The 13,109-nt window shown below is 45.4% G+C and overlaps 2 protein-coding genes across 3 annotated transcripts; one reads left to right on the top strand and one right to left on the bottom strand.

Annotated features, from left to right (window-relative positions):
* Window positions 1–6,916: 6,916 nt before the first annotated feature.
* Window positions 6,917–9,619, bottom strand: PNRC1 (proline rich nuclear receptor coactivator 1). 2 transcript variants are annotated; one of them, XM_048298791.1, is made up of 2 exons: window positions 8,982–9,619; window positions 6,917–8,446 (listed from the first exon to the last, which is right to left on the bottom strand). In XM_048298791.1, exons 1-2 carry the CDS (start codon window positions 9,426–9,428, stop codon window positions 8,006–8,008), a joined length of 888 nt encoding a protein of 295 aa, XP_048154748.1. In that variant the 5' UTR covers window positions 9,429–9,619; the 3' UTR covers window positions 6,917–8,005. The 2 variants fall into 2 exon arrangements, with proteins under 2 accessions (XP_048154748.1, XP_048154749.1); XM_048298792.1 differs by having other exon boundaries at window positions 9,048–9,616.
* On the top strand, window positions 9,427–12,607 carry BORCS6 (BLOC-1 related complex subunit 6). Its single transcript, XM_048295971.1, is given in 5 exon segments — window positions 9,427–9,489; window positions 9,540–9,605; window positions 9,607–9,866; window positions 9,868–9,991; window positions 9,993–12,607. Coding segments are annotated over 5 exon segments (1,122 nt in total). The 3' UTR covers window positions 10,602–12,607.
* Window positions 12,608–13,109: the final 502 nt, after the last annotated feature.

Raw genomic sequence — 13,109 nt, 5'->3', positions numbered from 1 at the left:
CTGTTTCATCTCAAGGCTATTTAGGGATGGGGGCTGCCCTCTCACTGGGTGCTACTTCTGGGACTGTGAAGAGAAAACTGGAAAACATGGGGCTTTTTTTGAAGACTGCCTTCTTTAAACACTCTGAAATACACTGATATTGCCATCAAAGCTGGCACATTTCACAACATTACTGAGGCCGGTGACTGTGATCCAGATGGGGGCTCACCAGAATTGGGGGTCCTGACCTGACCCCTCCTTTTACCCCAACACTTCCCAAAGACAGAAATTTCAATGTGTATGTTGCTTGTTCATTCTTGTGTACCCAGCTGTGCCTCTCCAGAGCTTCAGCATTTATTCCCACCAGCACTGTAGTCAGAAAAATTAAAAAAAAAAAAAAAATTCATAACTGAGAAATAAAGAGTGAAAATGAAAAGTCTCAAAAGTAGGAGTTCCGTTCTGCACAGGCATAGTTAGTGGATCAGAGTTATCCATGTGGACAATGTAATGGCACCTGTGTTAACCAGTTTCTATTAAAGTTAACTTACATGCATCAAGAAGTCACATGGCTGCTGTTCAATTCAGTCTCGATGGTTATAAGTTTGAAAGACTACCCTTGACCAAAATGAAAGAAAACTCAAAGGAGCAGTGTAAACTCTTACCTTAAATTGCCTACAACACAGCCAGGTCAGAAATGTTTGGTTAACCACAGAACTACCACTGAGCACTCACACAGCCACCGTCCTACAAGCAGGAGGCTAAGGAGTTTTGGACACGTGGAGCAAGCAGGCTGTACAAGTGACAGGCTCTCAAACAGCAGACTCAGCCTAGAAAATTAGATAAAAAGCCGTGGTTCATGAGTGTCAGGGCTGCAGACTGCATATTCATCTTCCTGGCATGTCCTCCTGCCAGTGACCAGTCCAGGTCAGACCTCTCAGACTTCCTGATCTCTGAGGAAACAATTCTTAAGCTCTAATTGTTTGGGGTTTTGAGTTGTGTTTGACAGATTAATTCTATGGTATCTGTGTGGACCAGTACATCAGTTGTTTCTAGTCCTCCAGGATATCAAGTGAGGTATGTTATGGTTAGCAAGGCTTGACAGGTCAATTCATAGCAGGTTGACAGGAGAAATCTCAAGAGGATTATTGCCTCTTGTAAAAATCTAACTGTCCTCTAGGAAAAAATACATGCTGTCTTGGAGGAATTGTACCCTGAACACAACAGAATAAATGTGGCACACTCAAATTGATTTTTCAGGTGAAAAAACCTACATGTATGAACATTTGCCTGGAAGTGAGGGAAACCGAGAACAATTAAATGTATTTAGGAGGAAATACAAGAAAAAAGATACCGCTGCAGCGAAAAGTAAAGAAAACAGTTGGGAAAGGTGACGGGAAGGCTTGAGGTGTTACGAAGAACTGGCTGCTGATCACTCGAAAATTGCACGTCCTGTCCCCCTGGAGGAAGATCCTCTCTCTTGGGATAGACTGGGCCTCTCTCTTTCTTCCAGGATCTAATGAAAGGCTAAAGATAAAGCAAACATAAACTCAAGGAGCTATGAGGATACTGTGCATGTCCATGGCCCTCTCAGCCAGCTGCTGGCTGCAGCATGTTTGTACAGCAGCAGAGAGCAGCAGCTAATGAGCAGAAACTCATTGTTGACTTATCATCAGCCTTCCCACAGCTGGTCATGGGGAGAGGACAGTGGTGTGTATAGATTATATATTCTACCAAAGGGTCCAAAAAAAAAACGGTGGAGAAAAGTGTGTCATCTTTCATGTGCAAATTACTAAAACTATTGTGTAATAAAACTGTATACAACACAAAACCTAGGTGCATCCTGATTTATCTCACCAGTCCTATCAAACTACAAACATTTCTAAGCACAACCTTGTATTAATTGCATTTTACACACTACACAGTGAGACAAGGAAGACTTGCAGACCACACACACAGCAACCATGTGAACTGCCAAAGGCAAAACCTGGCTGGACCTCCAGACACTGTGGTTCACTTTCTGGGTGAATGAACAGCCAGCTGAGGGATCTCAAGCCAGCAAGTTCCCTTCTGCATGCCTGTTTTCCCAGCTGTAAAACATGAAGGCCTCTAACATACTGTAATGTACATACTTTATCTGGCTACTTCTACAAGACCATGAAAACCTGAGAGCAGTAGGCACTCATGCAGCATTTTGTGACACTTGAAGCACTGCTAGCCATTGAGAATGCTGTACCAAGGTACAATTTCTAGTAATGAACAGTAGGTACTGACCAGTCAAAGAAAAAGTCAGTTGCAACATCTGTCATCTCATATTAGTCCCAGTCAAGGAGTGGAAGCAAATTGAGTTTCATCTAGTCATTAAAATTCCTTAAAATTCCTTAAATTTGCAGTAATATCAGCTACATTGGGAGATGATTTTTTTCTTGCAGTATCTTTCCTTCCAACATTAAACAATGGTGATATCTACACTGCTTCTCTCATCTCTTAGTTGACCTTGTTTTTCAGGGTATTTTTTTTCTACCTGTCTCACCATTTTCCTTTTCACTCCTAGTACACAGGAGAAGGGGCACAAAAATATATGATCCCTTTTTTAATACTTGCATACAAAGAATGTCTAAAATTTGGACAAGGTCTATCAATTTATTACTCCATGAATTCCTACAATGACCTATTGCTATTCTAAATATGATAACATGCAATTTCAGAATATCCTGATGCTAGGAATGAAACTTACAAAAACTTCATGGTATATACACATAAAAGCAAATTACAGATCTCAAATTATATATAGTTTTAAGTAAGGGCACACCTTATTCTTTCTCGTGCAGCTATGTGACCAGGCAGTAAAGAACACAAGAATCAGGTGATGAGAGAAACTATAGAAAAGCCTCTCTATATTAAGCCCTTTATTAAATATAGCTCTAGGTCTTGTTTCAGGAAATGAAAAACAAAGTAAATTTTATTTTGATTGCCATTGCCATCACCACTTATAAGGACTTTGGCAAATTAAAGGGTTCAAAGGCCTACCTGATGAAAGTACACTGCTTCATTAAAGGAGCAAATGACATCCTTAATATAAACAGCAATCTCCTCAAAACCTTTTGCTTTATGACCTTAAGAATGGCACAAAGGCCATGATGATTTTCACTTCTTGAAATACATACAGCCACTTACTGAACTACAACTAAAGCGTCAGCAAAGTCTGACTGTGTAACTACAAGAAAGACCTTGATCCCCAAACACTTCCTCTTTCAGGTATAATTTAGGGAAATCACACCAGTTTACTCACCACTGGCAACCTACGCCATAAGGATGCATAACTAGCGTAGTCTTCAAACTGAAGACAAGGGTTTATGAACCACTCAGACTAAATGATGCATCTGCCACACACTTGTAGTAATGTCACTTAGGCTAAGGTTAAGTAAAAGTACCAATGCAGCCTTCCAAGAGAGCCAGGCCTTTTCAAAATCTAAAGGCTTGCTTTCTGGGAGTTGAACAAATGAGATTTTATTACCTCATGGGAAAAAAAGTTAGAGAGGAATGCTGACTTCAACACAGGGGGAGACTCTGCTAGGACATGTTTGTTGTGCAAATTAATTCCTCAGGAAACTCTTTCAAATTCAGCTGAATTCTTGACCTTGCTGTCTTAGCTCTGATAACATTCTCCTACACTCTCAAAGCAAGCCAGAAAGTTCACAGCCTCAAAATTGCTGATAACATTCTATTGTTCAACTTCAGCAGTTAGGTCCTTTTATTGGATAATGTATTTCTCCTTAATTGATGGATATAACATTCATCAATCTTTTCTAGGGAAACAGCAACTAAATATTTATCTCTTGCTATCAAAAATATTTAACACTGTGGTTCCTGTTCAACAAGGTAGCATCAGTTTTTCACAATAAATGTTTACATTTTACAATTGTACCTCTTACATCACAGCCCATTCCTAACAGAAAAACCTCTTAGAAATTACAACAGAAAATAAATCCCCTTAAGAAGTTCAGTCAAGCACATAATATGAAAAAAAAATATTTAAAGAACACGTTGTAAAATCAAAACTCAAAGAGCACAAGAAGTTGTAGAAGAAAATAAGGAATGTGCTTAACTGCATAATGGAAGTGTCATAACTTTCCTTCCAGAACATGAAGGGAACCTACAAGAAAGATGAAGTGGGACTTTTTACAAGACCATGTAGGAACAGGACAAGGGGAAGTGGCTTCAAACTGAAAGAGAGTAGGTTTAGATTAGGTATTAGGATAAAGTTCTTTGCTCTAAGTGTGGTGAGGCACTGGAACAGATTACCCAGGAGAAGCTGGGGATGCCCCATCCCCGGAGGTGTTCCACGCCAGATTGGATGGGGCCTTGAGCAACCTGGTCTAGAGGAGTGTCCCTGTCCATGGCAGGGGGCTGGAACTTGATGATCTTTAAGGCTCCTTCCAGCCCAAGCCAGTCTATGATTCTATGACTCTATGTAGAAAATAAAGGTAAACTTAATTTCAAAATTACAATGACACATAATCTACAATCTTCAGGCTTCATATAATCTAATCTAATACTTGATTTCAAAACTGGTTGAAGAAGAAAAAAATCCTCAAGTGTGATGATTATCAAATGTTCTATAATGCAAAAGCTTAAAAAAATATAATCTGAAAATAATTAAAGTACTGCTTAAAATGACACGCCTTGGATGAAATATTAATCAGATGAAATAAAATTAAATTTACAGTCTCATATGCAGATTGCTTAAGAATTCAGTAGAATTCAGCAAAACCTCTGAGGAGATCCTGGTGAAATAGTGTTCAAATGCACACAGGATTTCTAGCTCCTGTTGCATTAGGAGGGAGAAGCATTTTAGCTTCAGTAGAGCACCAAGTCAGCCATTATTAATGAAGCTGTCTAATGGGCTGAGACTTAGCTATGCACAAGAACCCAACAACAGATACTTCTGTCCTCCATGAGAGCTATTTTTTCAGGACCATGAATACGTAACATTTAACTGTTTAAAAGTAAAGTGGTAGTTAACTCTCAGTTGATTCCCCTGCAGTTCTGCACAGCATTGCACTAGACTTAAACAGAAAGGATTTCCATTATCTAACTGAAGTGTCAGCGGTCAGTTTCCTTAATGACTTCAGAAGATTTAGTAAGCAACTTATTTAATTTCTGTACAGCAGACACATGACTAGCTGATAACACATCCACTAATTTTGTTCATTTTCTTCCTTAAAGGCCGTTCACTTCCTAAGTCTTTATATTACATTGCAAACAAGTCCTCCAAAGATGATACTAATGTTTTGCTGGCTCTGAACTCAAAAAAGACTATGTTCATGTAATACAATGGCTCCTCTTCAGGGAACTTGGATAAAGAGTATGTCAAAGTGAAGGAAATCTTGAGAGTAAAAATCCCCATAAGATGATATTGTAGAAACATAAAGGAAAAAAAGCAGGAAAGTGACAAATGAAGTGCAGAATATGGTCCTAAAAAATTACCACGTTCTGATTTTCAGGTGGTCATGTTGAAGTGCACATTGCACTTAGGCCTAATACACAAACCAGTCCATTGTGCAGGAAGGGGCTCAGCCCAAAGATCTCAGGAAGACAGAAACGTGAAGTGCCCCAACACTTCTGCCAGATCATTGAAACAGACGTGTTCTAAATAAGCTTTGGGTTTTTACCTATCATTTAGGAAGACCAGATTGTCACCTTACCCTTTATGGTCCAACAAGGTATGGCAGGTTTTAAGTTTTCAACACTTCCCAAGTCTCAACCACCAGCTCGGAAAGAATTAACTGAGGAGATGAGAACTATTGGCAATTAACATTTAACGAATTCTTTAACCCTGAGAGATGTCTTGGCAAATCAGGGCAGGAACAAAGAGGTGTGTGACATTTAATGAGATAATAATCACGGGGAAAAAGGGCACCTCCTTCTAAATAATGCCAACCCACCCACAGGGCTGATGGAAACTCCCTCTTGTCAAGCTAGTTAGCAAGATTCACGGTGACCCGACAAAATTAACCACTGCCTAAAGCTATGGGCAATTGTTAAAGCATTTTGCTTTGCACTCGGGTGACACTCAGGCAAAAGCAAAAAACGGGGTAAAAAAAAGCACAACGGCTGATCAATACAGCATTTACCAAATATAGCAAACTGGGACTTAGAGTGCCCTTGAGTCATCCTCGGCAAGATTCCAGTGGAATTTTTCTTTGCCCTAACACTGTTCATTTAAAAAAAAATCCCACAAACAAAAAACCAGGAGCTTTGTTCATTTTTAGAAGAGAAGATGGGGACACTAAGTTATGGGAGTATTTAGATTAGGCAGGAAACTGGGTTGTTGAAGCCACACATTGACCTCAAGTACATCAAATATGGTCTTTTTTGCAAGACAGTGAATCTCTAATTCTTTGGGGTGAACAAAAATTTTGTACCAACTCTTAATTTAGAACATCTATAGTTAAATAGCCTAATTTTGCAACTACATAACCGATGTCTATAAGCAAGCCAAAAAATCCTGCTTTGGTTTTTGAGCTTTTGACCAACATAATTTCAGGACTGTACTAATGAATCCTGCCAATTGCCCTGCATGGAATGAAGTGATGCTCCGGACAGAAGCTGCAGCCCATGCAGCGTGAACACACCTAACGCTGCTTAATCTGTATCTCTGCGGACACCATTCACACTGCAGAGCCATCTCAACTGGAGACAACAGGCGTTTCTTCTCATGTACCCTTCCTAGGATACTGGAGGATACTGTAAATTTCACATTTCCTAGTCTATCAATCTTATTTAAACACTAGATTAGGAAAGTAACTGTAAATTTGTTACCTCCTCAACATGCCTGTCAGACTAATCCACAGTACAACTCCTTAATTTTAAGTCAGGGGAATGTATTTTCCAGCGTAACTATGAGCAAGAGACAAATCTGGTGAAAAATACAAAATTCAACTTGCTCCATTCATTTTCTGTCATTGCTACTTTTCAGCGTTAACTAGTTTAATAGCAACTTACTATGAAAACATTTAAGGAGCATTACCGCATCAATATCAATATCTTACTGCCCAATTTGCTTGAAATCTCAGTTTTCAACAAACCTAAAACGACTCATCACAAACGTGACCATTTTTTTTTTTTTAAACACAAGGAATTCTTAGTGAGCTATTTAATCTCTTAATTTTGCCTGATTCAGTTAAAAGACAAAGTATTTCTAGTAATGCACTAAAAGGCAATCAATGTAAATTCACATACTTGAATTAACAGACACACACTCAAAGAAAAACAGAGACATGCTTAAGGGGAGGCCAAATTGTTTTATTTAATTTTTTAGTGACCAATTGGATTTTTGGCAGAAAGCTCTGCTCTTTCCTTCTTTTTTTTCTGTTTTTGGTTTGGTTTTTTTGTGGTTTTTTTTTTTTTTTTTTTTTGTTTTTTGTTTTTTTACTTCTTTAAAGAAATCAGCAGTGCTCAAATTGGTGGGTTGGAATTTCAGTCAAATTCCACTTAATTTTAAAAACAAACAGATGAACAGGAATCCCAGATAGTTTCCAGAGCAGAGGACAAAACTTCGCATTTGTATGAAAATTCCATGTTTATACTTGATTGGGAGACAGAATGTAAAACTATTGTCAGTAGTGCATGAATAGAACATTCACATTTGATCTGGAACCTTAATCAGAAAGCTGTAGTCTCCTTCCAAAATTTTCATTACCTTGTGCAAAGCAAGTCAAGTCTTCACGTGTCAAGCACACACGTAAAATTGTCCATTTTTTATATACAAGACATCTACCAATCAGGCAGTGCAAAATACATCCTTTCATAACAAAACTAAAATGTACCTCTCAAAGTATGAACAAGAATATACACATAATACAAGATGTACACTATTTACACAACCATAAAAAATATAATACAAGTATTTTTTTTTTTAATTGTGGTAAGACTTGACAGTCTTTTGCAATTTCTGTTGCAACAAGGCATGTTTAAGTTTCCTGGATGGAGTTTTCTTTGCCAATTACTCAAGAGATCTTGGAAACTACGCTTGAACTTTTAGGAGAGTTTTCAAATGGACTGCCATCAACTCCCTGTTTTGGTCAGATAGTTCAGCTGTGCCACCCACCCAGTGGCTGGGAGGCTTTGGAAGGACGCTGGGAGACGGTGGGTCACTAAACTTTGCCCCAGCGTAATTTTCTTTTTGGCTCACTTCATTTAGGGTGATAGGTTTCTTGGACTTGGCATTTCTGAAGTTCTCTGTGTTTTTAAGTGGCTTTTTCTCCTGCTTCTGAACTATTTCCGGCGACACAGAATCCTGCCAAAAGTTCTCGATCTTTTTCGCCGAGGCGATCTTCGTCACTGGCGTGTTACACTTACTCTTCTGCCTGTTAATCTTTGGTTGTTCACACAGATGTAAGCTGTGAACGGGCTGGCCGTAGGGGACGGCCGCCTTCTCTGTCTTTCCCATCTTGTTTTTTAAGAACTGCGGAGACAAAGAATAGTCACGTCAAGCACGAGCCCTCTCCTCTGCGTTCGCTCACCGACCCCGACACTTGGTGGGGCGCCGGGGGCCATCTCAGGCACGCGGAGGAGTACCGAAAAGCCTTCTCCCCGCTATTCCTCGCTTATCTCACGGCTCATTCCACCGCTCGGCCGGCACGGGCGGCCTGAGGGCGCGGACCCCCCCCGGCCGCCATGGGGCGCTGCACGCCACGCACGTCCCGCCTTCAGCGGGCGCGGGGCGGGGCTGGCGCGCAGCCAGCGGCAGGGCTAAATCCGGCTTGTTGCTGGGGCGCAGCGCCGGGCGCCCATTGGTGGGCGCCGGGCAACCAATCGCCGCCCGCGGTTCGCCTCTCAGCCCCGCCCCGCCCCATCCGAGCGTAACGGAAACTCTGCCGCCCTCCCCCCGGGCCCCCCCTCACCGCTCTGAGGGGGCGCGGGGAGGGGGCGCCCCGCTCGCTGTTCCCCCCACCCCCACCACCACTCCGAGAGAATGGGAAAGCGGTCGCCTGGCTCACCGGGCACCGGCAGAGGGCTGAGGAGGAACAGAGAAGTGAGGAGAAGTAGCGCAGGCCCGTCTTTACCTCCTTCCTGAGGGGTTTGCCGGGCGCGGGTCTCGAGGGGGCAGGCGCGGGGGGCTCCTCCGGGGGGGCGTCCGTCACCAGGTCGGTTCCCAGCGGGGTCCTTCTCCCCAGCCCGGCGCGGTGCTGCTGGTACTGCTGGTAGCGGCTGGGCAGGAGCCCTGCGGGGCCGGGCCGGATCTTTCCCTTCCTCCGCCGCACCCTCTTCAGCGCCGGGCGGGCGCTGCCCCCCGGGCCCGCCAGGCAGCAGCTGGGCTGGTTCTCGCAGTTGCTATCCCCGCGCCGGAGGCGTTGGAGCAGGGCGGAGGGCGGCAGCCGCCGTGGGTCTTCGGTGCCCGCCGAGATCCGAGCCAGGAAGGGCGGCGGCGCCGTGGTGGTGACCATGGTGGAACGTGGGTACCCAGAATTGTGCCGGGGAGAGGGGGTCGAGCCCAGGCAGGGACGAGTAGGTCGGGTTGCTGGGGAGGGTCTGCCCGGGCTTTGTGATGGGCTGAGGAAGTGGTAGCACAACCAAAGCAGCCGCTAGGAGAACATGGCGGGGGAGTGAGGGGAGCTGCCAGCGGCGTCCCAGTGTTGTTACCCGGGCGCGACCCGCCCACTTCCGCCCCCGCGCCAACCGCCGTGCGCTGATGGCGCCAGCACCGCCCCTCCCCGCAGCGACCCACCAATCGCGGCGGAGCGGCGGCCTGTCTGCCCCCGCCCCAGCCAATCGGAAGCGACACAAACACTCGGGGCCACGCCTCCCCTGGGGCCGCCCCATCCGGGCGGGCACGCCCCCGGCTGCGAGTCACGGGCTCGCAGTGCGCGGCAGGCGGGCGGCGCTCCGCCGGCCAATCGGGATCCTCACGGGCAGCCGAGGCCACAGCCCCGCGCGCCCCGCAGCCAATCGCGGGAGACGTAAACAGGCGTCGGCGCGTCCCCCGGTGGGCGGTGGCGGCAGCTGGGCACGCGTCGTTCGCCATGGAGGAGCCTGGCTCGGCCGCCGCGCCGCCGGAGGGGCGGGGGCGGGACGAGCGGAGCCTGGAGGCGCTCAGCCTGGCTGGCGGCGGAGGGCCGGCGGCGGCGGGGCGGCAGCTGCCGGAAGGGCGGCGGGCGACGCTGGCGAGCGCCCTGGAACTGGAGGGGACGGTGCTGCGCGAGGGGCGCCTCACCCAGTTCGTAGCCAACAACCTGGAGCGGCGGATCCGGCTAAGCGGCGCCCCGCGGGGCGAGCCTCCGGCGGGGGGCGGCGGGTCCTCCATACCCGCCATCGACCCCGGGGCGCTGCAGGACGTGGTGGCCCTGGCCGGGCAGGTGGCGGCGCAGGTGGACGAGCTGCTGCGGAACGTGCACTGCGGGCTGCAGGCGCTGACGGCGCTCAGCGTCGGATGCATCCAGACCTACCGCGACGGCGTGGAGAGCCTGGGCGAGGCGGCCGACCTCAGCATCCGCGCCATGTACGCACTGGTGGCGCGCTGCGAGGAGCTGGACCGCGCCATGCAGCCCGTGCCCGCCCTGGCAAAGCGCATCCGTGACATGAAAGGCACGCTGGAGCGGCTGGAGGGCCTCTGCAAGTAGCTGCTCCCGCCGCCGGTGCTGGATGGAGAACCGCGGCCTCGCCGCCGCCCCTCCCGTGCCGGCAGCGGGGGTTTGGGGTTGCTGCTCTCTCTCCGGCGGCCCCACCGCTCACGGCGTCCGCAGCTCTCATCTGCACATCCTTGCTCGCTGTCCCCCGTGCGTGACCTGCCGGCATCAGTGGCCAGATCGCCTGTGTTGATCTGGAGGAAGGGAAATTTTTGCGGCCCATGAAGGAAAACGTCCCGGTTGAAAACCGCGGGGTAAATGGCAGATGGTGCTTTTTAGCTTCAGCTCCATTAAAGAATTTGGATTCCACATGCCTTACGCTTTCTATTTATTGAGGGCTAAGAGAGACTAATCAGTCTTAATTAAAGATAGCTGTTAATTTTTTTTTTTAAATCAAATTCAAAATTATTGTGAGTACCTGCTTGATGCTTACAGGCATATGTGCTTATTTGTAGTTGATTTGGTGTCTGAAGAGTAATTGCCACCTAGGCTGTTTCAGCAGATAAACTCGCAGAACACCGCTGTTTCTTACAGGACACAGTTTTAAGATAAGAGTAAATTTAATACTTGTAGCCAAGACACTTGTTTTCCGAGAAGAATATAAAATCCATGGGATATAATTGAGATTCAGATAAGAACAAATCCATAAGCAAAGTTCTAAATAAAAGCCTTCAGATGAAATGTGCTTTGCCTCTATCAATCTTTACAGTTTTCACAGTGTAAAAGTTTAAATGGCATCACTGTGAAATGATCCTGTTATTTTGTGGTTTGCTTTTTTTGTTGTTGGGGTTTTTTTTCTTTCCACTTGGGAAAATACCTAATTACATGAGGAATATGAATACATGATGACATTACGTGGGTGTATGACTGACATAAAATGACTGCTTTGGAATAATTTATTTATATAACTTGAAGCTTTTGTATATGCATCACTGTGTGCAGAAATGATTTTGCTGTATCAGTGAGTGTTTCCTCTGAGACCTGAGAGTAGCTGAATTCTCTACTCGCTAAGGTTCCTATGCAACAAGCCTCTTAGGTGATGCTCTTAGCAATCCATTTAGGACACAAATGTCCCTGTAACAAGATTCAGCAGAGAAACGATCACTGTGACCTTGTGTAAGTGTAATGGTGCTTTTGGTGACCAGTGGCTCCTAAAAAACTTGGAATTAAGGTAGCCGGAAATACTGCTCAAGTCCTGTACCTGTGGTTGAAGAGCAGACAGGTTCATGATGGGCAGACCTGCTGCCCCACCATAATCTCATTAAAAACACCGAGTGAGGGATAGACACTGTGATACCCCGTGCTTCTGCATGCAGACAATAGTGAATTGTAACAAAATAATTCATGTTAATGCCACGCTGGTTTGCATGATGCCAGTTTCTGTCCTGTTTTGAACCCCTCGGCACAGCCATGTCTTTCCCTCAGCATAGGGGTGTATTTCATGTGTGGCCTTGTAGCCATAGCAACAGGAGAAGTCTGGAAGCGGGCTGTGCCACAGTAGGGCTCTCTGGTACTGTCTGCTGGGGAGTAGCTGTGGCTCCAGAAGGGGACCAGAGGCCTAACAGAACTTAAGGGAGAAAAAAAGAATTTAACTGCTGCTGCATCCCATGGGCCTAGAAGACACTAAAGATTCCTTAACACCACAGCAACAGCTGTACTTTTAATAGTTTTGTTACTCCTGGGAAAGTTTGAACTTGTCTATTATGCAGATGCAGTAGTTTTGCTAAGTGTGTTTGGTTAATGCCAAGAGTGAACACCAAAGGTTGATCTTGCGCAATTTGTGAGTACTGTTGAAATGTACAGGAAAGACCTGCAAGCTTATTTGTGTAGCCACATATGTACAGCTGCTCTTCACTCACACAAGCTAAGGTGAAGCCTTTAAAGTGTTTCAGTACACTTTTGATTTTGATAGTGTTTCATTTGCAGTCATCTTCATTCAATGCTAATTCCCTACTAAAATTGTCGAGTCTGTAGAATAAAGTTACTACTTTTATGTTTTTGTTAGTGATTAGTTGTTGTTGAAGTGTTTCACTTATTATGTTTCTTATTTGGGAAAATAATTTGAAAGCTGATTTAGATTCTGCTCCTGCATCTGCACAAAGACCTTTTAATGTGATTGCAGACCTGGTTTCAGTCTAGGTCCTCAGGCAATAATTTCTGACAGTGATGTCATTCATATGATGAAAAAGGAATGACTGACTACTGAATTGCAAGCATGAAGAAAGCAGTAATTATGCTGTTTGGGTTTGGTTTTTTAATATTTTTCTGAACACATCAGCTTTTTTGAAGGGCAGATTTAACTGAACTTGTTGAAGTGGCTCCTGTTCCCTGGTGTCTGCCCTGTACGTTTGCCATCCCTGGGGCAGGCACAGCTGAAATGATGTCAGCCTGTGCTGTGCCCCCACAATCGATACCACTTTGTAACCACATGGCTGCTGTGGTTTCCAGCCCTGCTGTCCATGCTGCCCTCCATTGCTGCAGGAATAGTGATACTTGCCAGCG

Source organism: Corvus hawaiiensis, chromosome 3 (assembly GCF_020740725.1).
Source record: "Corvus hawaiiensis isolate bCorHaw1 chromosome 3, bCorHaw1.pri.cur, whole genome shotgun sequence".
Lineage (NCBI taxonomy): Eukaryota > Metazoa > Chordata > Aves > Passeriformes > Corvidae > Corvus > Corvus hawaiiensis.
The sequence above is the reverse complement of the archived record's forward strand: the minus strand, read 5'-3'. Positions and strand labels throughout refer to the sequence as shown.

Bases quoted from the DNA above. Each gene is read 5' to 3' on its own strand.
- PNRC1 (XM_048298791.1), bottom strand. From the start codon at position 9,428: ATGGTCACCACCACGGCGCCGCCGCCCTTCCTGGCTCGGATCTCGGCG. The intron at 8,447-8,981 runs GTGAGCCAGGCG...TTGTCTCCGCAG, and splicing joins CAGCCCTCTGCCGGTGCCCG to TTCTTAAAAAACAAGATGGG.